Source organism: Lissotriton helveticus, chromosome 3_1 (assembly GCF_964261635.1).
Source record: "Lissotriton helveticus chromosome 3_1, aLisHel1.1, whole genome shotgun sequence".
NCBI lineage: Eukaryota > Metazoa > Chordata > Amphibia > Caudata > Salamandridae > Lissotriton > Lissotriton helveticus.
In genome coordinates, this window is record NC_136061.1 from 2111280392 (window position 1) to 2111306014 (window position 25623).

The 25623-nt window shown below is 43.9% G+C and overlaps 1 protein-coding gene across 21 annotated transcripts in view; it reads left to right on the forward strand.

The window, feature by feature from the left end:
* The window catches only part of PPIP5K1 (diphosphoinositol pentakisphosphate kinase 1), a 1366868-nt gene that overhangs the window by 1211386 nt on the left and 129859 nt on the right, over window positions 1–25623 (forward strand). The window contains exon 30 of one of the 21 annotated variants that reach the window (XM_078683288.1): window positions 17826–18005. The exons of the other annotated variants lie outside the window; for them this stretch is intronic. Within the exon in view, the coding sequence (XP_078539414.1) occupies window positions 17826–18005 (180 nt within the window). The remainder of the gene's footprint in view (window positions 1–17825; window positions 18006–25623) is intronic. 21 annotated transcript variants of the gene reach the window in all.

Sequence of the window (25623 nt, forward strand, 5' to 3'; positions counted from 1 at the left end):
AACAGTTGGGCTACAGAATAGCATTTAAAAGATGCGTGGACGCAGATACTCACCTGATAGTGTATACTCATTCTTCTCCGGGGCGCATGGGTTACACGTTCGCCTAGACCGAATAATGGTATCTGATGACCTTTTAACAGCTGTTGCCGAACCCCAATATCTTGGGAGGACGCACTCGGATCATAATCCACACACGTTACAACTAGAATGGAGTAGTGGCACACCACTGGTTCCGAGATGGCACTTACAGCTAGACACACTATTAGATGCAGCATTCCGGGAGTCATTGGAAGCAGCTGTAGCACAATACTTTGAGGATAATACAGACACTGCCTCGTCACCATTGATAGAATGGGACGCATTCAAGTAGTCATCCGAGGGCATTGCCTGGGCGCACAAAACCGGCATGCGCAAACATCTGGAAGCCAACCTTACTACTCTAAAAAGAATTCTGGCGTCACATGAGAAAGAGGCGGTTGAGGGCTCAAATAGGCAATTAACACTCAACAGGGAGGAACACGCCTGGTTGCAAGAAAGACTCCATTGCCTTAATTACACAGCGCATTTGGCGCACACACATCACAGGACTGGCAGGCTTTTAGCTTGGTTGATCCGTCAAAACAATGCCACTTCACCCGTCACTTCCCTTCTTTCTATGCAGGGTACTACAATATACTCCAAACAGAATATACATCGGGAATACACAACTCATTACACCACAATATACAGGTGCCGTACTTTAGCTACATTAGATGATATCTGCAAGTACCTAGAAGACATTGCCCAGCCACAGATTACACCAGAGCAAAGGTTCCATTTAGATGACCCTATTTTATTAGACGAAATTAGAGCGAGACTACGCTCTATGGCAAATGGCAAAACTTCGGTCCCAGACGGCCTACCGGCTGAGTTCTACAAGGCCTATGTAGAGGTACTGATGCCTCAGCTCAAGAGGGTATACGAGATCTCAATAAAGACCCTCTCCAACATGCAGAATGAAGCACTTCGGCTCTCTCTCCCTAAGCCTGGCAGAGATCCGGAAGCGCTAGGCTTGTATAGACCATTGGCACTACTTAACACAGACTATAAGGTTTTAGCGTCCATTATAGCAGCTCGCTTGGCCCCACTGGTACAGAACTTAGTACATGAGGACTAGAACGGGTTTGTCCCCACTAGAAGCACAACGCTTAACGTACACAGGTTTTTCAGGGTGCAGCATTATGCGGCAGACCTCTGGCCCATTCTGGCTGCTTGGTCCTGGACCTGGAAATGGCCCTTGACTCCCTAGAGTGGCCATATCTCTTCGAAGTGTTGCGGGGATATGGGTTGGGAGATGCCTTTTTACACATGGTTCAACTATTATACATGCGGCCCTCCGTTAGAGTTCAGATGGGTTGACAGATATTAAATGCCATACGGGTGAACAGAGGTACCAAGCAGGGCTGCCCCCTGGCCCCACTCCTTTTCTCACTTGCCATGGAACCGCTAACGATGCGGCTACACAGGGAATGAGAGGACTGGGGCATTCGTCTGGGAGATGGCATGCATACCGTTTCATTGTATGCTGATGATTTGCTACTATGCCTGAGGGACTTGCATGATATCCCCATTACCAAAGCAGAGACACTTAAGGATTTTGAAAGGGTATCGGGCCTCCTGGTGAATTGGACAAAATCGGGCCTCTATTCCTTCCATGATGAAACCGCTGAGACAAATGTACATATGAATGATTTCTCCCTCCGCTGGTACCCATCGACGTTCCGATATAAAGGTATCTTCATATACCGGAATCCCGCTGATATATTATAGGGAAATTGGTGCTATATGAGCCGTCAGATCCCAAATTCAATTCTTGAAGACTCTCCCCCTGAACGTGATGGGTAGGATCACACTGACCAATATGGTAGTATTACCAAAATTGCTGTTTTATTTCATTAGCCTCCCAGTTTATGTCCCGGCCAGAATATTCCGTGACCTTGAACAACTTATCTGAGACCTTGTCTGGAATAAGGGTCGTCCCTGCACAGTGCTGTGGAAACTTAATGCCCCTACCAGTAGGGGAGGCTTGGCGGTACCAAATTTGGAACTGTATTATCTAGCCGCGCAACTACAATGGGTGATGAGATTGTTTGTAGGTGCAGGATTAGAAGATACAGCCACTATACAGCCTCCTTGGTCTCAATCCCAGATATATCACTTGTTCCATCCCATTTCTCAGCCACCGCGTCCATCGCAAACCTGTCTTGCCCTGCTGCACCGCTGTTATAGGATGAGCCTGTACCTCACAAGAAATACAGTCCCATATGCCCCACTGCTGCCACCTCTGGGGACACCCAGGGGCAGGACTGGCACTTATAGCTGGGCGCTCACGCACTAGCATGCAGCGGAATTGTGTACGCTAGGAGACATTTATGCAGAAGGCGCTGTGATACCTTTTGAGACTCTGGCGGAGGATTACGACCTGCCCGCAGGTCAATTCCTACTACATAGTACAATCATGAGGTAGCTATCCGCGGCATGGGGAGACATAACCTCCTGATACAATATCTACAAGTCATGGGCAACGGATCCCACATTGTACACTGGCTGGCTGAGGTGCTACTTGCACACACAATGAAGACCATGATGACTCTCCGATCACGGTGGGAAGCAGGCAGGGGACAACAGTGGACGGACCATGAATGGGTTAGGGTACTAAAGCTAATCCCACTTCCATTCCGAGAAACTCAAAATTTAGGCTTATACAGACATACATAACGCAAAGGGCTTACCTCTCCCCGGACAAATGAAACAAATATTTCCACATTGCCATTTCGGCATGCCCACGCTATTCACAGATAGATGCGGATCTCCTCCATATGCTCTGGTTCTGCGCTTCCTTGCTTACATACTGTTGAGCAATTACCGCAGCACTTGCCACATGCACTGATAGTTAAATAACACATACATGGGAGGCATGCATGGGTGAGGCTATAGATGAGAAACTATGGGGGGAGCTTATGGAAAGGGCCTGGAAGAGCTTCAGGAATGCACGATTCCAGCTGATCCACTTCTATGTTTTACACAGAGCATACCTCACCCCGAATAAGATTAACACGTTTTTTGGTGTCTCGACCGCCTGCCCGTGATGTAACATGGAGGGTGCGGGGTTTTTACATATGTTTTGGGATTGTCCAAATATGGGAGATTTCTGGAGGGAGGTCACTGCAATATTGGTGACTACAACGGAGAGAGAAGAGGTGCTGACCCCTGGGTGTTGTCTACTACACTGGTTCCCTCACACTGCCAGGAACAAGGTCACTAGCAAGTTCATAGATTTGGGATTGGTGTTGGCTAAAAGAGAGATCACTAGCCATTGGAAGGCGAGAAGTGACTCTAACGTACCAAGAAGGACAAGGGAATTTATGAAGTGGGCGGAGTGCGAAAAGACATTCAGACTGCAAATGGCCCAAAGGACGAGGAATGAGAAGACACTGGAAGCAGCAAGGGCATGGGTGGCATTAGTGGAACTCCTGTGACAACCAGCTGAAGATGGGGATAAAAGCCTCGATGGAGAGGGCCCTAATGTGGGTGACTAATCATCAGGTGCTTCTAGCATCCCTGACTGCTGGTCCATCACTGGGCCTGGCTACTATCTCATGCACCCCACACTGCACTACCAACGATGTATGCTAGATGAAGTGGCACATACTTCGCAATATGGGGCCACCCTAAGAACACATGTAGTTGACCTGATTGTAAGCGGCATGCCTGGGGGGTGGGGAAGCTGGGGGTTTGAGGTGGAGTTATATGAGGCACACTGTGTTGGCAGGAGAGCCTTGTGAGGATTCATAAATAGTATATTCCTTTGACATTCACCAAGGGGCAGAGGTCTAGAAGACAGCCTGGGACTAGGACGAATACTGTTTTCCTATATCACAAACGAGAATGCTGGACAATTGCAGTTGAGAATGTTGGGGTTATTGTGTTTAACTGCTTCCCTATACATAGAGGGAATCATGTATAATCCTAATAATTTCTGGGATATGTTTGAATATGTCATTTGAAAAATCAATATAATTGGTTTAAAAAAATAAAAATGGGAGACATACATATTAGGCCTTCCCCTAGATCAAAAAACCACAAGGCTACATCCAGATTCATTGACTTAGGATTAATAGTAGCAAAAGACTAATAACCAAGAGATGGAAACACACAGACTCCCCTGTTGTTAACAGTTGGAGAAAATCGTATAGTGTGGGTGCAAGCAGAAAGCACATCATTGCGTAGAGAGGAAATAGCTGGACTACGCAAATACCCTGTCGCGCAGCACACTCTAGTCCTGGATACTAGAGGACTTGAGTCACACAGAGGGGGAGGAGGGAAACAGTTCCTCACAAGTAGCTGATACATGAGACGTAGATACAGACCGTTCCCAGCTCAGAATAGACCAAGGACTGACTCAGGACAATGAGCTGAACTTAAAAGACATGTACATTGACAAAGGGGTGGTCCAGTCGCATATTCTGTCAGATACTGTCTGCGGTGACGGAAAGGCGGGCCCGATGCGAATGTGTTGGATGGGCATCACCTGTATCCTAAATACATTGACCCAGACGTGGCGATTAGATGATGCCTTTGTTTGTGTATTTGATTTATATATAATACTATCATATTTGGCTTTATCCTTTCTCTCCAACTGCATGTTTACGTACAGATATTCATACGAAATGCCATTCGGACACATACATACAACTACTACATCACGGATGGCAAGATAAGTATCTTGCTATCCCAATGGACATAATAGATGCACCTTTCAAGGACATATAAACATGATGCAGTGTAAAGCGGTCCCAACAGGCAGACATTTTCATATCATATGAGGATATTATTGTGTTCAATTTGACAAGTCTTGGCAGAGAAACTGACAACACCTATCGTGTTTGAAATAGCCAACTGACACCCAATGTTATATATGTACACTGTTATCTATTAGTTTGAAATATATCTTTAAAAAGCAAAAAAAGAAATATGCAAATAAAGATACTTTAAAAAAAAAACTTAGTTAATAAATATTTAACTTAAGTACCCATGTCCTACTTTTTTAATATAGTGTACCCTGATCTATGAGCCTTTTATGACCTGCTTTGGGGTGACTGATTAATTTTATAAAGGAATGATCTGAAAGAAACAGTTAGTTATAGATTCCTTACCTTAGAATTACCCGCAGGCGTCAAACTGGATCCGGAAAGTTTTTCGTCAGCAGTACCCTTGCGTGTCGGTAGGTGGCGTCGGTCGACTCTGCGTCTGTCGTCGGCTTCGTGGTCACCGGGATGACGTCGCGGAAGTTACTTAGACACCACCCTCGCGCGCTGACGTCAGTTCTTTCTTTTTCCGTGCCAGCAAGCGCAGATCCTGGGAGAGAGGTACCCCCAGTCACTTTTTGACTGACTTTTTGTGACTTTTGTCGACTTCTTTTCAAGTCTTACATCGACTCCTGTTGCACGAGGGAAGCCCGGTTTCAAGGCCTGCGGTTCCTGTTCTCGACTGATGTCGGTGACGGATCCGCACCGTGTGTGCCTCTACTGCCTGGAGCGCGACCATGTCGGAACCATGGCCCGAAGTCTTTGCGAGAGCAGTCTCGAAATCTACTGGAGGCCCGGCAGTCGGGTCCATGTCGCTCAAGGTCCAGGTTGCGTGGGAGGTCGAGTGACCGATCGCGGAGCCATCATCACTCCTCGTCTAAGTCTTGGCACTTGGGGTCAGGTAAGTCAAAGCACAAGAAGAAGTCGAAGAAGCATCATCGCTCTTCGACTTTCCCTCGTCCGTCGGCCGACGCGATGAAGGGTGCAGGTGGTGCCACTACCGCGGCTATGCGTGCGGAGCCTTCAGGGTCGACTCCGGCCTTCCCTCACTTCCCGAGAGCGACCCTTGCCCAGCTTCGTCAGTACTACGAAGTGATAAATGCCATCTTTAGGCAGCCTGACTACGCCGGTGCGCCTTCGGGCCCCGCGGACTCGGCCAGAGGCCCTAGGCCTTCAATGCCGGCGGCTCTGTCCTCTGCTTCGCAGGGCCCCCTTGGATCTAGGCCTGGATCCAGATTGGCTCCAGTGAACCATGTAACACCTCCTCCGGTGCCGATTTCACCGGCACCATGTCCGCAGCCGGCGCCAGCTGGACCCGTCAGCCGACGTCGACCCCGGCTTCCACCCAGATGTGGATACGGAGCTGGACCGGCGCCAATGGGTACGTTTGTGCCTGCAATCTACCCTGGCCATTTTCAGCCAGTTTGGCAGGAAAACTGGGAGCGGGCTGAGGACCCTCTCACTGCTCAGCTGGCATACGATCAGGCCTGGAGAGAGGACCCGGGGGGATGCCAGTGGTCTGGACACCTCACCAGAACTTGGCATGTTGTCTCCTCCTACTGTGGCTACAGAGGAGGGAGCGTCTTACGCAGTGGTGTTGTGTAGGGTGGCCGAGGGCCTACACTTCGAGCTACCTATTGTGGCAGTCAGGACTCACCTTCTGACAGAGTTGCTTCTCCCGGCAGCGAGCTCTTCTGAGCCCCTGCTGCTGTTTAATGAAGCCCTCACAGACATCCTTTTGGGCACCTTGTCCAGGCCCACCACAGGGGCTCCTGTGGATATGATGGTTGCTCAATGCCACCGCACTGGTGTTCCCACTTTCCTCTCCCAACACCCCTACTCCGAGAGCTTTGTAGTCCAAGCCTCAGCGTCCCAAAGCGCATTCCCTACCGAACCACCAGACAGGGAATCCAAGAAGCTGGATCAGTTGGCGAAGCAGTTGTTTTCTTCCTCCAGCTGTGGGCTGTGGTCGATGAACACTGCATGCCTCTTGGGCTGTTATTCCTACTCCGTGTGGGATACGGTGGCGCAAGTGCTGCCTCAATGTCCGGAGGAAGCCCGGGCTGTGCTCTCCTATGCTGATGCCGAGGGGAGAGGTGCAGCAAAGTCCGCCATCCGCTGTGGACTGGACTCTGCCGACTCACTGGGTAGGACATTTTCAAGCGTCGGTGGCGCTTCGCCGTCAAGCCTGGTTGAGGACGACTGGCTTTTCTGGGGATGTCCAGAACATCTTGATGGACATGCCCTTTAATGGCCGTCGCCTGTTCGGCGACAAGGCAGACAGTGCACTAGAGCGCTTCAAAGACTCTCGGATTTTGGCTAAGTCCTTGGGCCTCTCCACCACGCTCCCTGCACGGTCTGCCTTTTGCCCCTTTCGTGGCCACGGAAGGGGTGCCCAAACATGCACCTAATTTGCATACAATGGTTTTAATGTATGCTTTTGAAACCCTAATAATTGGCTGCAAGTTGAAGTCGGGCACTCTTGACTAAGTGTGTTATCACTTATCAGACCAATATTCTGGGCTTAGAAGTTTCATTATGAGGCCTGTCAGCCGGACGTAGTTTAAATTCCTGTTCTCAGGTTCTTTCTTCAAAGGAGGTGCAGAAGCCAGCTGGGTTAAAACAGTGGGAATTTACAATTTCTGGGGGTGGTACGGTGGTGAGGCAAGTTATGCATGGACTCTAGGTGCTGGCAGGTAGGCAGTATACACATGATGCACTCTCACTCCCTCCTCTGACTCAGTCTCCCTCTCTCTTTTGCTTATCTTGATCCCTTTACTTGGTGTGTTTGTCTTCTAGGAGCCTATGGTGTTCTTTTTATCAACCCAATCCCTCTCTCTGATTTGCTAAAGGGCTTAGTGGAGAAATCTTTAATTAAGTAGATAATGTCTGCTTAGGATGTTTGCAGCTCTCTTTTGCTGTCCCTTTGGCTCCCACATTTGATTGCTTACCCTGCGCTCACCCATTGAAGTGACTGTGAGCTAGACCAAGTCTAGCCAGAGATGCAGTGCAGAATAACAAAACCTGTTTATCACTGGCTCTTGGAACCTGCTGGATATTGATTATGCATCACAGGAGGCTCGAAGACTTCATCAACCTTCTTGCTAGCGTTTCTCAGCTTTGCCACTCCTGGTAAGTGCCGGGGGGTGGCTCCTTCATGTTCTTCTGGAACTGTGTAGCTGCGCCCATGGGTGGCAGTGCGCTAGAGGCTGACAAACACTTTTGCAACTCACTGTTCAAGTCCTTTTTTATGGTACCTTTTTTTGCCAAAAAGTAATTGTCACTTTGGGAGCAATTACGATGGCGGACAGACTTTAGTCCGTCCACCATCGTGCCTGCGAGGTTCCTGCCACATGGTGTGGTGCCCCCCAAGTGCAAATCTATACTGCCACTGCCCACGGGGGGCCGGCAACGGACCCCCGAAGTGCATCCCCGCCAGCCTTTCCATGGTGGGAGAACCCCCATGGAAAGGCTGGCCGGTATCCAGCATCCAAATCTGGCGGGCAATGCCTGCTATGCACCGCCACCATTCTGAGGATGCGGGCGGGTCCGAAAGGCAATCGTAACGATTGCTTCTGTTGGACCCGTGGCGGTTGGGCTTTCCGCCCGCGATCACAATCTGGCGGACGGTGAATGGCTTTACAATGACGTTGAACTGGTTCACTGCCATCATAATCAGGCCTTAAGTTAGTCCATCTGAAAAAAACAATATTCTATATGTCTTGACCCCTTTAATTTGGCTGTCTGTAATTGTATAGGTCAATGTAGCATAACAGTTGAATATTCGGACACAGACTTCCTTTTAAGGGTGGCCGAGCAAGCTCGCGGAACTCCGCGGAATTTGGCAGAGTTTTAAAGTAAATCCACGGAATTCCATGGATTGAAACTCCACGAGCTCCGCCCAGGCCCATTGAATATGTTAATATTCCAACAATTGACAAAATGCACTTTGAGAGCCGTCCATTTGCAAATATATAAGTATAGCATTTGCATTTACAAACAAGCATTTGCAATGCAATAGGTCTCACATTTTGAAAGTTTGAGCTATTGGTATTGTAAATGACAAATGTTGTATTTATGTGTTGGTTTTGAAAATAGCTACAATAATAGCTTTGTCATTTACAATGCCAATAGTTTTAGCTTTCGCAAATGTGACACCTATAGCATTTGTAATGCAATATGTGTTGTATTTACGTGACTTAGGTGTATTGATATTACAAATAAGGATGGCTTTTATTTTTTTTAATAATTAATACTTAAATAAAAGTTATTGTAATTTATAATGGCAATAGCTTAAACAGTTAAACGTTTGTAAATAACTTTTGTGAAGATTATGTTCAGTGTTTTTTATTGTGACGAAAATCCAAGAACAGAAGTGAAATATTTCCATCTTTTTGTGACATTTGTAATAAAGCTTGAAACATTGAGAGAACATATTTGAACCAGTTGTTGTTGAATGGTTGCACAGATTGATGCTGTGGTGGCGCTGAGTGATGTTGTGGTGGTGACGAGTGATGCTGTGGCGTTCAGTGATGCTGTGGTAGCGCATAGTGATGTTGCGGTGCCCCTGAGTGATGCTGTGGTGGTGCTGAGTGATGCTGTGGTGATGCAATAGATAGAGTGAGTGCGATAGATAGATAGAGGGAGGGCAATAGATAAAGGGAGGGAGGGCAATAGGGATATGGTGAAAAGGAAAGTGGTGGTGAAACCTGGGAATTTGCAGCCTTTAAAGGCAGCGATGCAATCAAGAAACTAACGCTGCGCTGAGGGAGTCAAAGGGCTCCGCCAAGCGTGAAAAGCATTGAGGACACGGAAGGGTGGCGAAGGCAGACAGGGAGAGCAAACTGGGAGAGAGAAGACAGTGTCTATGGGGGAAGGACAAGAGTTATTAAGGGTTGAGGTGAGTTCTGGAGACGAGAGAGGACTGGAGAGAGAGAAGAGAGAAGAGAACATGCTAAAAGGGGGGAGAGGTGGGGCAGATACAATGGCACCAGTGAGGAAGAGGATGCGTCGGCAGGGGAAGCAGATCATCAGAGAGGCAGGCAGGTTATTGAAGGGGCTAGAAAATAAAGAGACTGACAAAAGCATCAGCTGGTAGAAAAAAAACTACTGAGTCAGATGGAAAAGGCAAACTGGCAAAAGGGCGCGAAAGGCAGGAAAGGATTTTTTTTTTAATGAAACCGGGCGCCGTGGTAGGCAGCGTGTTTCGCCCGAGCAAATGAATTTTAAAAACTATGAAACCGGGCACAGTGCTAGGCAGTGCGTTGTCTGAGCACATTACATTTTTTTAAAAACAGGAAACCAGGCGCCGTGCTAGGAGGTGCAGTGCCCGAGCACATTAATTTTGAAAAGAGACATAAAAACGGGCACCATGCTAGGGAGCGTGGCACCCGAGCACATTCATTGGAAAAAAAATACCATGAAACCAGGCGCTGTGCTATAGGCAGCACGGCGCCTGAGTGCATTAATTAAGATCCAAGGGTGCATGAGGATCCCAGGGGGAGGCAAGATTGAAAACAAGTCTTTGCGTCTCAATGCGGTTTGGGAGGTGGGAGGGAAGCAGGAGAGGGGGGAGTCATAGGGATGAAAGCGTGAGCGGCCGCATGCTGGCAAATGGTGACCTGCAGAGCGCGTGAATGGGAAGAGCGGCCTTGGGAGGGGAAGTAGGAGAGTGGTGGTGTGTGATGTGCATGTGGGGGCCGGGGAGCGGCAGCCTTTGAAGTGTGATTGGGGGGGAGCGGCAGCCTTTGAAGTCTGATGCGAGGCACAGACAAATGGTGGTGTGACGTGGCTGGCCTCGTGCACGCGCCTGTCTCACATGAACTGTGTCTAATCCGCCGTTTTGGTAGACTGTTCTTTTGCCCTTACTATAATCTCGCCAGCAATCCGCAAGCGCATTGGCAGGAGAGACCTAAAAATTTGTTTTGTGTACAGTAACAAATTCCTGAATTGGTGAGCGGTAAAACAATCTGTAACTGAACTGAGGTTGAAACATGTAATTTGATCACTCTAGAAAACGTCATACAGTGATACCTATTCTCTTCATATTTTGTATTTAGACTGTACGTTTTCCATGGTGAGATGTGCTGATCTCCTCATGGTGCGTAAAAGACTAAACGAAAACTAAGTATGTGTTGCACGCACATAAGATACTAATTTTCAGAGTACAAATTATCACTCACTTCCATAGTGATGAAGGACATATACTTTATATGATTCCTGTACCACAAAAAAGAGGCACTCCTTTCCCGTAAGAAGCTTCATTAATGCTTTTATTGTTTTCAAAGTTTTGACGTTTTTGAAACGACAAACACCACATGCAAAAATTGGCCATTCTTAACTTACCCTGCTGTAAATATGTCTGAAACACATCCAACTGCAAAGAAACGGAAGATTAAGTACTACTAAAACCGAAGCCTCATTGCTAGATTAGGCATCTGAGAGCGTAAAATCTCCATAGCTCTACGGAATATAATAAAGCTTTAATACCATCTATGATGAGAAGGGAGTGTCTGAAAAAATGAGATTTGATTCAGGAGACCGATTTAACTAATACAGCTCTATACACACTGCTGCTAATCACATTATTTAGAGAGAGAAGACAAGCTCTAGCCAAAAGTAAAAATGGCAAACCAAAAAATAAAAAGCACTCGTGAATGCTTTTGCTGTCTAAAAAAGTAGACATTGCCTTCAAAGCCCATGACACCAAAGGGTACACGTTTGTGTTTGGATGTGCTCTCTGTTAAAAGGCAAAATGCCGTCACTCACAGTGAAGTTAACCAGAGGCTGAAGTGTGCAGTCCTACTGCCCCATGATTTAATTAACTGTGCAATAAACGTATCTTATCTTATCTTATCTTACTGCCCCATGATGTATGCTGTGGTGGGTGGGGACAAAAAGTGACTGACACAACAACAGACCTATGCGTGAAGATACTGGTTGAAATTATATTATATATATCATTTTAGCAAAATAAAAAGGCCTTGGCTAACGCTAGACTTAAAAAGAATCAAAAAATGATCACACTACTCTTGTTAATGGTGCAGCAATGAGAATACTTGAAATGGATTTTAGCGGGAATGTAGGTAATAGAGTCAATAGATGGTCAGAATTTGGGCAAGTTGCCAGTAAGTTAAGTGCCTTCTGATGGTGCCTTCTAATCAACAAAGTTCTGAGAAGCATAACGGAGATAGAAGAGAAGGGTAGCCTCCAACATCCATGAGAGAAGCCATAGTAATACTGTTGCAGAAGCCAACCAAAGACCCACTAGACCAAAATGTGTATTATAATTTCTTATCAATGATAAACACAGACACCACAGTTCTCTGCAAAATACATGATAAGAGACTGTTAGAGGTAGTAACCAGGTTATTTCATGAGGACCAGTGTGCTGAATAGTCTAAGATTTGCTGGTCTGCGAAATCACATTCAACACATTACCATCGAGGTTGTTATTCTGAATACTAGACCAATGAATTGTGTTCATAATTTGTAGGATGGGTCAGATTGCTGTATACCAGGCCAATGGTGAGGGAGAGGATGAACAGTACAGTTTCAGATCAATGGAAGTTGGAGATTATTGCATAACTATTTGCACCAGCTCTTGAGTCCCTGGCAACCAGGCTTTGCAATACTTTTGTAGGACTGTGCGCTATAACTAGTACCAAAGAATAGGTGATTTAATTATATGAAGATTCGATGTTGGTGTTTATCAGACAGCGGAAGGTGACAGTGATACACAGTGAAGTGGGCTGCCTTTAGTACTGGGGGCAGATGCCTGGATTGAGAATTAGCCCAGAGACCTCAACTCTGCTTCTGTAGGGTGGGGTGGGGTGTGGTGGTCACCAAGTTGTAGCCTAAACCCCAGACATTAGCTACTGAATGTCCATGAGAAGCACTGAAATATTTGAGACAAAGTAAATTGCAATACATTACACATCCCAAGAAAATATTTCATAAACAGTAAAAACCTATTTTGAGGAATCATTGCGGTGATTATTAAAGGAAGAACTTGGTTTCTATACTCATGATGTCAATTGATTGGGGGAGTATGCCATTTGTGATGTGGAATTGCCCTTTGATTTGAATTTAAGATGAATTTTAGTAGAAAGAATAAGTAAGACATGTTGGCCTTGAGAAAGAGGACATTCCTCAAAACATCTGTTGGCGGTTTATGGAATACTTTCTTGGGATTTGTAATAAATGAAGAATCTACTTTGACTGTTAAATGCAATCTTTTTTGGGATTTGTTATGATTCAAGAACTGAAATAATCTACTTTGCCAATAAAGATTTTACTTGGAACAGCACAGAAAATTGGATGGGACTTGTGATTTCATAATGTACTTGGTAGTATCCGGACCTCCTTTACTATACTAACTACTGATAGTACCAGGGTCAAATGATCTCTGGCTTTCTAAAGAACTGTCAACCATTTTGTATTATTTTAAATAATTTCATAGCTCAGGTTACTGGATCCCTAATGCGTTATTTTAAGTCTGCTGTGGGATATTCATCTGTAAATAATATTACTTGTTTTTGAGGTTGACGGTTCAGGTAAGTACTTATATAACAAAACATTAGAAATTTGTTTTTCTTTGTTTGCAAAGTTGTCAGTTCCTTCTTTTTTGTAATGTATGCTGTGCATACGTTTATTATTTTTTTTCTGCAGAACTGTATTTTAGTTCACATGCTCCTCATCCAGTATTTATCTTCTAGCTTCCTTCACTTTTCTGAGACTTTCTATTAGAGTTGTTACATTTCTGATTAGTAATTCTCACCATGATTCTTCACCTTTTGAATCCCGTGTGCCGGCCGCTGGTAGCAACAGTCTTCACAGTAGTCCTGTCCCTCAACTGGTGTTTGTCTTTTGTGCTTCAAGCAGACCTTGAAATCCTGTCATATATGCTCACTTAAGCAGCTGAAGGTCTTCAGGGAGAATGAAGTGAAGTTATACGTCTCCTAGCACGAGAATTGGGCTCATGTCCAGGTATCATTCACATTCTCAGTGCAGGTAACGATCTTTGAATAAGGTCCAAATGAAATCAAAAGACAAGTTGTAGTGTAAGCACAAGACGTCTAGAGAGATTTTCAGTACTTTCCGCTGATCCCATTGTAGGGAGATGTTGCACAACCCATCTCAGCAGGCGTCCCACAACTCTAAAAAGTTTGAAAGTCTAGAATTGATTTGCCTCTGCAGCAGATCAGGTACTTTAAAGACGCAATTTTGCAGCTATTTCAGACAGTTACAGGTTCTTCTGACACACCTTCCTTGCAGGTCAGAGATGCACCTACTCCTGTACCTGAACAACTGACTGCTGATGGCAGGCTTGTCTTACTCAGTCACAGATCACCTACTGACGACTTCTTAGTTGTTGTCCATCCTGGGGTTCTTCATCGACGAGCCAAAAATTCCATCTTACACAGGTGCAAAGGATTCCCTTTATTGGGGCCTCCTTGGACATGGTGGGTTTGAAGACCTTTTCAACCCTACAACAAGTCAAATACATTGATGCTGTGATCCTGATTTATTGGGATCATGTCTTAGTCTGGCACACAGGATTCTGAGCCTTCTTGGTGTCCCACCTTTGTGAATATTGCTGGTGCTCCGTGACTGGTGATATATGCAGGCTCTGTAGTGGAACGTTCACTTTCAATGGGCTCTTCACTGGGGGGGCCTCTCGGGCATGATTCATATCCGAGACGAGGCAGCCCAATACCTTTAATGGTGTATGTCAAACTTACTTGTGGGAAGCAGTTCCCTTGCCCTATCCAGTACTCGTGAACAAGGCGGATGTTGCATCTTTGAGCTTGGAGTGTATATGAACAAATACTTCATCAGAGGCCTCTGGTGTCAAGTGAAACAGAAATACCACATCAACCACCTTAAGTTGTGTACCATCCAGCTGGGCCTTGAAGACTGTTTGCCTTCCACCTGAAGCAGGTCTATGTCCTGATAGACAACATGGCTGGCATGTGGTACGGCAACAAGCATAGCCGATTGGGGTCTTGTGCACTGTGTCATGGAGGCACTGAGTTTTAGGCAGTGGCTGGCCCTTCAAGGGATTGCCTTGAAGGTCAATCACTTGGTCTGTTCTCTCAACATCAGAGCAGATGAGCTTGCAGGCATCATCTTGCTGACCATGATTATAGCATCTTCACCTTGAGGTGGTGAAGACATCTTTACTCAGCAGGATGTGCCTTGTGTAGATCTACAGCTGACAATGCTCAGTGTTATGCCTTTTGTGCCCTAGAATCCTACTCCCCATCTAAGAATTACTGGGAGAGGCGTTCGACCTTCATTTGAATGCAAGCCTTCTCGATGCATTCATGCCACTGCAGCTGGCTCCCTGAGTCCTGAAGAAGGTCATGAGAGACCAGGCTCGACTCATCCTGATAGCCCCAGGTTGGGTTCAGAGAATTTGATACTCTGAAATACTCAATCTGAACACCTGTTCTCCACTCCAGCTATTTTGGGGGGGGGGATCTGGTGTCCCAGCAACAGGGCAGGGTTGCACATCTGAAAGTTCCAATATCTACACCTCCATGTGTGGATATAAAATGGAGCGAGTTGGGTAAATTTGCTTTCGGAAGTGATAAATGTGATTTTTGTGGCTCACTGCCCTTCCGCAAAGTCCATATGTTTTGACCGTTGAACTAAGTTTGTGGCCTGGTGTGAAAACTGACACATTGACCCTCTTCAGGCTACTATGCTTGATGTGCTTCTATTTGTTTTGGTTCTGTATGAGCAAGGTTTGCTGTGGCACTGTTAAAGGTGACTTATCGTCCCTTGGCCATTTTGGCCTTTCAGCTTTTGCCTAATCAGCTTCTTTATTCAAATCTGTTGTTGTGGTAAATTTTTCGAAAGGGATCCCATGTATGTTTCTACCTGCATCTTTCATTATGCTGTAGTGAGAGACCTTAATTTGGTCCTTGCATTATATGTGTGCAACCTTTGAGCCCATTGACAGTTGTACTCTGAAATTGTTGACTCTTGAAACTGTTTATCCTGTTTTAATGTGGCAGTGTACTCTAACCTTTGCCTGCGCATTTGCTGTTTACTACCTTTTTGCTAGACACATTGGTATGCAAAAGCATACTTCCTCCCACAAGTACTGTCCTCCTAACATGTCGGGCACCCTATCATGCTTCCTTGTCTTTTCTTTCCTCCATATCCTTCTAAAGAGGAGGCATTGCATCACTAACTGGATGCTAATAGGGCCCTTAATTGTATTGATAGGATTAAGGAACACTCAGTGGACAACCAGCTATTTGTTGGACTTGCTATTACAAATAATGGAAGGGCAGTCCAGAAGAGGTTTGTCCTCTGTAACTCTTGGCTCACAAGAAGTCATCTGAGGGCCTTCTGACTCCTTCCACTGGAGCAAAGGACACAACTACAGCCTGGGCTAGGGGTGTTCCTGTGCTAGACATCTGTCAGGGTGCCACTTGGACTTCTGTCTATACCTTTACTAGGCATTACTACTGTTTCGATTCTCAGGTGTGCAGAGAGCGGCATCTTGCCCATTCTGTCGTACAGTACTTTCTTGTGTGAAATATTCTCCACAGACCCACCAAGGGACAGACACTGCTTTTTAAAAAAAAATGTTTTAAAAATTTTAGCAATCTCTGGTTTGAGGTATCCAGCAGACAAACTAATTACTGACCTTCACCAATACTCTTTCTAGTGGATACTCTTTCTAACCACAGATTCCTCACCATCAACCCTCCTGCCCATTCTGCAGAGTGGACTTCTTTAAAATTATACGGTTCCAATTTACTTTGAGCATGCTGTTTGTCAACCAATATTTTAGTTGCTCCATATCTGAGGGGGCGGATGTTGCTTTTGAAACTGATGCCACCCTGCAAGGATGGTGCCATAAGCTCCTCCACTTCACTTCCAGATGTATGACTAAACCACCGCAGTGTCTGAAGGCGCTACCTGGTAGCAGACAAGAGCTGTTCCATGAAGAATTACCAGATCCCCTTTGATGCCTGAGGTTATCCGAATGCGAGGAATTTGTGGTTAGATATCCACTAGAAAGAGCATTACAGAAGGTAAGTAACATGCTTGACCTGATTATATATATTGCCTTATATATTCATTTGCAAGTGTTTCTGTAGCATGTCTCAACTGTTTTATTCCAATTTCTGCAGCATATCAAATGTTGCTTTTGTGATCAAAGATACATTTCCATCAAAGACTAATCTAGCATTATCCACTCCATACGTTTGTGAAATCATCCTCTTTGTCACCTTGCCCATGAAGGACAGCAGTCGAGTTCCTTGAGAGTACCTCTTTCTAATGACAATTGAAATTGACAAAACACAGTTGAAAAATGGTTCACTGGAACAACTACATTTACAAATAAGGTCTTCATGAATTGCTTTGAATTTATGTAGTTGCCTCTTCTTACTTGACCAGTCTAAAATGAATCCAACCTTGACAGAAAGCATTGGTCACCTCCCCAATGACAAAATATTTGTTCTTTATGCATGGTCAAATAGTTTCAAGAACTTCTAGTTGAGGAATGAGCCTTGCCTTGGGATTTGAAAATGATGGTCAGTAGAAGTTTGTAACATTATTATTAAAATACTTTTTTGCCTGTATCTCAAACTTGTGAGCTCACCTTGATAGTTGGTAAGAAAATTAGTGGTAAATATCACATTCAAAGTTAATTGCACTGATGGTGTAATAAGTAAAAATACAATGTCAATTGGAAGGAAACTGGGGCATTACTATACAATAATCATATCTCCATCATATCTCTTGTCTAAGAGCAGTAATTTTGGAAATCTTCATACTGTCTCTCTCGCTGCACAACCTCTTAGAAGCATACTTTTATTTTTTAAGTCGGGTCTGCTTAATATGTGAGCCTGCGCTATAGTATTTTACATTATTTATTTTTCCTTCTGTTTATGTTTCATCCTCATGCATTCCTTCTCTCCTATTTGCATGCACTGACTCTCCCTGCTCCAGAATGCCTTGAAGATCGCCAGGTTGCCCAGCTGCTGCACCACTTTTCTGTAGACTATATCCCTGGCCGGAATATCTGCTTGGATGGAGCCTTGGCCCATCATTTGAACCAGTGCTCTTATCACCTGCGTCTTTTCAAGAACTGGTTGGTTTCCGGCCAGGACGATTTGGAGTGCCTCTACGGTACTGCACGCTTGCAGCTGCACTCTCTGCTGTGGTTGCATAGGCATGCATTATGTCTGCTTTGGAATGCAAAGTGCTAGATAATGATTTGAAGGTGGTGTTTTAGACTTTGCACATTTTAATATTAATGTAAGCCCTTTTTTTTCTCAATGTTTTCAGGATGCTTCTGGTTTGCTGTTGTTCATTGGGTCCTAGATCTGTTTTGTAATGGTCATGATTGCTTCTGGACGGCTTTGCTTGGTTGTTGCTAATTTGATGCGGTGCCATGTGGAATCGGTTTGTTGTGTTTTTCTTTGTGTCTCTTGTGCACATTTGACACCTTAATCTCTTACACTTGCGCTTTCCTATGATTATATTGCTATTTTGCATGACCTGAAAGGATGCTAAGATCTCACTCAAGCTTATTCCACCTATACAGTCAGCCTACTTAATCACAATTTGCAAAGTACAGTACCTGTTACTTACCCGAAGACTAAAATGGTGTAATGAAACTTCAACGGATAATTGTCATTAGTGAAAGATTTGTATTGATAGTACATTGTGCAACTATTTCATTTGAGGGGGTGGGGTGGGAAGGGGTATCCCTATTCCTTTTACCATAGAGGACAATTACAGTCACCTTTATGTTCTCATGGTAACTAACAGAAGCCAATAGAAAAGATGGAAGCTTCTTCAACCACACATACCATATACATCATGCCTCACAGAGCAGCACATGAGCACTGCGCTAGGCTCGACCTAAAAAAGGCTTAAAACCTGTCAATAACTTGCCATTGGTTGACTTCAGTTTCACTCTGAGTTCCTTGCTCGTCATTGGTCAGCATGTGCCGGTTTTACTTTCTCTTCATTTGTTTGTCCCTTCGATGAAGCATGAAGCAAGTATTGATTAATGTCTTTATTAGTGTCCTTCCGCTGCTCCTGCTCAGAATGAGATACTTTTTTTTCTTCCCTCCCTCCTACCTTGTTGCTTATTTCCCATTGCTTGTTTAATTTGAAACCTTTACACTAAAGTAATGTGTCTGCAACTAACAACGTGGTTTTGTTCAAAATTACTAAATTTTGGTCTGAGAAGCTGTTGCATACTCAAATGTCAGTCCAAGCAAGAAAATCGTTTGTTGATGCACTTCACCAATAATAAAAAAAAAAATTTGAAGGTTTATAAAGAAAATCAGAAAGAAACATGCTACTACTATGTATCACACACAGAAAAAGTTTCCACCTTAGTCCAAGATTGCAAGAAATTATTTTGGGCTGCAACTTCTTCCTCAGTTCAGGTGAGGATATGAAAACATGTAACCTCATTGCACGAATGTGAACTTCAGTAACTCACACTACCCATCCCTTTAGTGTCAGAAGCTCCCAACATATCACCATGCTTGTTTTTAGAATTTCTCAGAATTTTGGGTTTCATTGGAATCAAATGTTTTTTTTAGGAACTCCGCAGCTCATATTTTCAGTCTGTAGCCTTTCTATCCAAGTCAGTTACTCAGACTAAATAGATTGATAATGGTGACATTGGCTCAAATCCCAAAACTTTGGATTGATTTCACATTGTGGATTAGGAGGATGTGTATTTCCATATGTACAACACTATGCGGAAGAACTGCTAAAAGAATATCTGCTTTGGAAAGGAACCACTACTGTCACATCACCGTACAATTGCAGCATATTTACAGCAACTGTACTATTATATTCGGATGAGTCTCTCTTCCTCGGATGCCTCACTTTAGGAATATTCCTTCCAAGTTTTATACTAGTCCTTAAAACATTTCCCTAGCAATGATTCTCCAGCACTGAGAATATGTGTCATGGATAAAATAATCAATACTATTTTATGGTTGACGGAGGCACTTTTTGGAATTTAGCCACAATGCATGCCTATTATTTGTTTGGCTTTTGAAATGATGAACAGCCATTTAATAGGCTGATGCACATTTACCATTCAATTGGGGGTCCTCTTTGAAACTAGATCTCAATTTTCTTTTGACACTGCCTTTGAACAAACATTATGAGCCATGACTTCACTTTTGACCATAACTTCTGCCTGGACAGCCAGTGAGAGTTGTGTTCTCTTGGCTTCTATGAAATTAGATGGTATTCATATATCCTTTTCTTTCATGCTAATAGTTTTACCTAGCTTCCACCTGAATTAAGCAATCTTGCTTTACTTCTTCTTTAAGGGTTTTCAGGGAAGAGGTTTTCCACCACCGATGTACTTGATTGCCACTCAAAAAGAACTTGGAAAATTGTTCACTGTCCATCTTTGGTCTTCACTTGTGTTTTGGAATGCCCATGGCATCTTCTAAGAGATTTAGTTCTGGATGTGTTAAAACTTTGGTTACTAGCTGCTGCAAATCCTGAATCTTTTCCTTAGAGTATTCATGCACCTTGCTCTTGAGAGGTGCTGTTTCTGTGGCTTTTTAAAGCTATCGCCCATTTAGAGAAAAAACTGTAGGGCCATCATGTGGGTGGCTTCCACACAGAGCTCTAGTAGGAAGCTCTTCATACTTATTGCAGGCCAGATGCCCAAGTAGTACTCCACAACATGTTCTCTGAAAGGCTTGTTGGAACATAACTCATTTCAAACTCAAATTTTGATAATGGCGTCTCAAATTTATAGGCAAGAGTCTGTTATAGTAGTATGGAAATGATATATTTATGCTGACTTTGGTGATTGCTTTCCTTAAACCTTTCTTCTCCCTTTGGCTACAGAAACGATGTCCCCATTGTGATAAGCAGATAATATTTTTGTAACTAGAGGGCATGCATGGACAGGCCTCAGACCATCATAGAAAGCAACATGTTGCATGACTAATTTTTCTACTTCGAGTAGCATAATTTTTATGAAGCAGATTTCAGTCCCATAATTAAGTGGTTACATTTTCCACATATTGGGAATGAAACTTGAAGTCATCAAATAGGTACATTTTCCAAAATTATTTGTTTGTCTATGTAAAGATTATGATTTTTTGGCAGCACCCAGTACTTAGATTGGATTTCAACCTTGTTTAGTTTTTAATTTCATGCTCCGTGACCATTTGCTTTGTTAATGTTTGAACTGTTAGCAATGCTATGTATAAAAATAAAATATTTCAGTGAGGTAACAGGCCCAACATATTTGAAGTTTGAGAAAGATTTTGCCGAAAGTGGTTTATGTATCAATCCATGAAATACTTAAGAATCAAACAAAACATACACCATGTAGTGTCCAATAAGAAAACTAGAATATATGCTAAATAAATACGACATTTAAAATGGTAGTAAGTGCTCATTAAAATGTGATAAGAAAGCGCAACAATGCTCATATACACTCAGGTGTGTATATGCCTCATAACGGGTGTCAAAAAGTAATATTTAGGAAAGAGCTAGTGGGAGTCCCAACCATAAAGGATATACTAAATAATATGATTCCTGCTCTTAGTAGACGTAATGGCCAATTATATTTCAACCACAGCATCATTCTAGGGTCATCATCCAAACAGATATGAGTGGGTCACAAGAACAGCATTCTACCAAAATATGAGGAAATAGCAGTTTACATTTAAATCATTATAAAATGAGGAAAACTATGTTAGGATTAGGTCTTGGAGGAAAATGTGCCCTAGTCTTGGTAAACATTTATGAAGTGAGAAAGAATTTTGTTGTTTTTGAGAAACCCATGTAGTAGAAAACTATGTCTTTAAAAAATGAAACAAATTGGTTGATTCCGAGAAACCTTTCTCAGTAGAGAATGTGTTTCAAGAATGACTGATTGAAAGCAACAGTGTTGAAAATAATGGAACTAGTGCAGCACATATGATTGTGTTCTTACAAGACTCTTAGTAGTGCTGGTAATATTCTTGGAAAGGTCTGGAGCAGATTATTTAAAAAAGTCAAATCATGTGGTGAAAACAGAAACAGAATAAAAAGCAACACTACTTTATGAACCTGGTAAGGCCGAGTCTGCTTTTCTGGAATGGTGATAGGGGTAATCAAGTTATGTGGCCCCAAATCAGTGAAACATTTGAGGCCAGACAGACTTATCATATTTAAGGTCGTAGATGCTCTTATTTGGAGTTTGGAACCACATAATGCTTTCTAAGAAGTACAAATCCAATTTTAGGAGTTGGTAAGCGTTCACCAACTCCCAAAATCAGATTCCAATCCCTTACGGAATCATTATACCAAAATCTGGTCTTAAAGAATTGTTACCGACACTCAAGTTGGAGTGGGAAACCCATTTGCAAAGAGTAATGGATCCCTTTGCCATGCTTTGCCTTTGTGAATTAATTTTTTTAAATGGGTCCCAAAGACCACTGCCAACTCTCAAACAATCTTTTAATAGAAAGTACATTTTATTTAAAACCTTTGCCTTTAACATTTTTAAAAAGGGTTACTTTATTGACCAGGGATCACAAGCATGGTGGTCTGTAGATCTTAGCGGGCCACCATTCATACGATGGGGACAAATCTGTGATCTACCTCAATAATATTCACAAGTAGGTTAGATTAGACTAGATTAAAATACTTACAAAGCGCATGGCTGCCTCAGCAAAGAGGCGTCCTAGCACTGAAGCGAGATGAGAAGGGTTACAGCCTAGGGATTGGAATTGAGAGAAGAGTCATGTCTTCACAAGCCGTCTGAAGACTTGGTGGTCAGAGATGCTGCAGATGTGTGTGGGAAGGGAGTTCCATAAGGTTGGGGCCAGTCGCCTAAAAGAATGGCCACCAGATCTAGCTCTTTGGATGCGTGGAATATGAGCGAGCATAAGATTAGCTGAGCGTAGTGCACGCGGGGGGAGTAGAGGGAGTACATGTCACTCAGAATATCTGGGCCGATACCAGTCAGAATCTTGTGCACGGTGCAGAGTGTCTTGAAATATACTTGATGTGCAAGGGGCAGCCAATGCAGACGAGAAAGGAGATTAGAGACAGGACTGTACTTAGGGAGAAAAAATGGCACGTGCTGCAGCATTCTGAACCCGCTGCAATCGGTTCACAACAGCCTTATTAGAGCCAAGGAGAAGCACGTTACAGTAATCCAATCGGGCCAATATGGAAGCTTGTATGATCAGCTACTATTTTTGGACATTAAAAAGACCAAGTATCGGTTTAAGGCCGCCTAGCAGCCTAAAACATTTCCCTACCACTGATCTGGCGTGTGTTTCAATGTTAAGATCTTTGTCGAGCATAATGCCCAAGTTTCTCACTGCAGGTTTAGGGGCCAGAGGTACTCCAGGGGTTAGAGGCCACCATTCATCATTCCAGAGATGGTAGTCTTTGCCAATCAGGAGGATATCAGATTTCGCAGAGTTCAGCTGCAAGAAGTTAGCGGTCATCCATTCTGCAATGGCCAGAATGTCCTCTTTAAACTTCGCTCTGTCCTGGCTGGGATTGTTAGACAAGGTGATCACCAATTGGGTGTCGTCAGCGTACGACACAAAGGAGATTCCCTTAGCTTTGGCCATCCATGCCAGTGGACCCATGTATATGTAAAAGAGCGTAGGGCTCAGTGCCGAGCCCTGAGGGACCCCACAGCACAGTGGATGGATACGAGAGGCAAATGGAGGGGCTATCACTTGAAAGGTCCGATCGACTAGGAAGGAGGAGAACCATGACAAGGCTGTTTTACTAATCCCTATCTCCTCCAGACGGGGGAGCAAGATTTCATGGGAGATCGTATCAAATGCCGTTCTCAGATCCAGCAGGACCAAAGCTGAGGTCCTGCCAGTATCTGCTACGAATTTCAGTTGTTCTACCACTGACTCGGTGCTAAAACGTGGTCGAAACCCATTTTGAGAGACATCAAGTTTCTGGCACATGCATCAACGTAGGCTTTTTCGATTCCTTAATTGCGATAATTAAGGAATCACAATTAAGGAATTGCAAAAGCCTATGCATGTAGGAATCGCCATAAAAATAGCGATTCCTATACATTCCTTAATTGCGAGTCACAATTAGTGAATGCTGTACCAATCATTCCTATGGGCCTTGAGGCGAATTGGAGATTGCATGAGCAATTTGCGAGTACCAGTTGGTACTTGCAAATTCCTCATGCAAATTCAATGGTGCAAGGGTGTCAAAATGACACCCTTTTGCACCCCTGAAATTGATCTGTGCACATATGTTGCACACACACACATGCCCCCTTAAGGGCATGTGTGTGCGCAACAAGCAAACTTTGAAAAATGCACAAAAGTGAATTTAAGTTTTTGCAAATTACCTTGAAGTTCAACTTCATGGTAATTTGCTACTCCTATTAGCGAAATCGCATTTTTTAAAATGTAATGCACTGCATTTAAGGAATCTCAATTTGGGATTCCTTAAATGCTATTGCAATTTAAGGAATCACAATTGAGAGATTCCTTAAATTGTGATTCTGAGAATCTGCCCTTTTGCGACCGGTTTTTCCTTTGATGCATGTGCCTGTATATGATTAACTTCCAGAAAATGAGTTAGTGTCGAGTTCACATGAGCTTCCAGAATTTTGGATAAAAATGGGAGCCGAGATATTGGACGATAGTTTTCTGGCTTAAAGGTGTCCAATGAAGGTTTTTTTAAGGTGCGGGACCACTCTTGCATGTTTCCAAGATTTTGGGATCACTGCCGAAGCGAGGGATAAATTCAGTAGATTAAGGCACTTTGGTAGGAGACCCTGTTGAGCTTTCCTGAAGGCGTCCGGTCTAAGGGGGTCATCTGGAGATCCTGATTTAATTTTAATTACTAGTCTCTCTAGGTCTTTGAGCAGGATGATGGGTAGCGATGTGAGTGAAATGGTCTCAGAGCAGATATGCGTATTCCCCTCATTGATGTCATGAGTTCCAGTGTGATCAAAGTTATTGTAGATGCCCTCCACTTTCTCAAGGAAGAAATTAGCCAGCTCCACGCATAGTTGACTGGAGGAGATGACACTACCCAGAGTCGAGGGAGGAGTGACCATATCCTTCAGAAGGGAAAAAATGATTTTACTGCAATTGGTGATGGTGGTAATCAGGCTAAAGTAGTGGGCTGCTCTAGTTTTATGCATCAGTTTGTGGTAGGATTTGATAGCTGCTCTATAATGTGATTTAGCCTGAAGGTCATATGTACATCTCCATGCTTTTTCTAGAACTTTGCAATTCTTCCTAGCTAGAGTCAATTCCTCGTTAAACCAGTCGTTGGCCACGTTCCTGTCGAATGGGTGAGTTTGAGAGGAATGCAGGTATCCAGGGCTTGGGTTACCCACCTATGAAAGAGTGCGTCAGCCTCTTCCATATTAAAGGATCTGTCTGGTGGATTTGTCCTCAAGGCTGTTAGAAAAGCCTCCTGGTCAAATTTATGCCACAGCTGTTTCAGTGAGGGGGGCTGATTAGACTGAGACTTAAGGTCAACCAGTGTTAGTCGCATTAAGATGAGAGAATGATCTGTCCTGATCAAGGAGAGAGGTGTTAGAACTTCCAGTGACTCAAAGTTAGAAAAAACAGGATTGTGGAGGTGCCTGTTTCTATGCATAGCACCCGGAACTAGTTGGGTCACTTGGCAGGCTGCTAAGTCTCCTAAAAGGCTAATAGTATCCGGGGATTCTAGCATTTCCAAGTGGAGATTCAAGTCACCTATAATATTGAAATTGGCAGTCTGGAGAGCTAGTATTTAAGTGGTA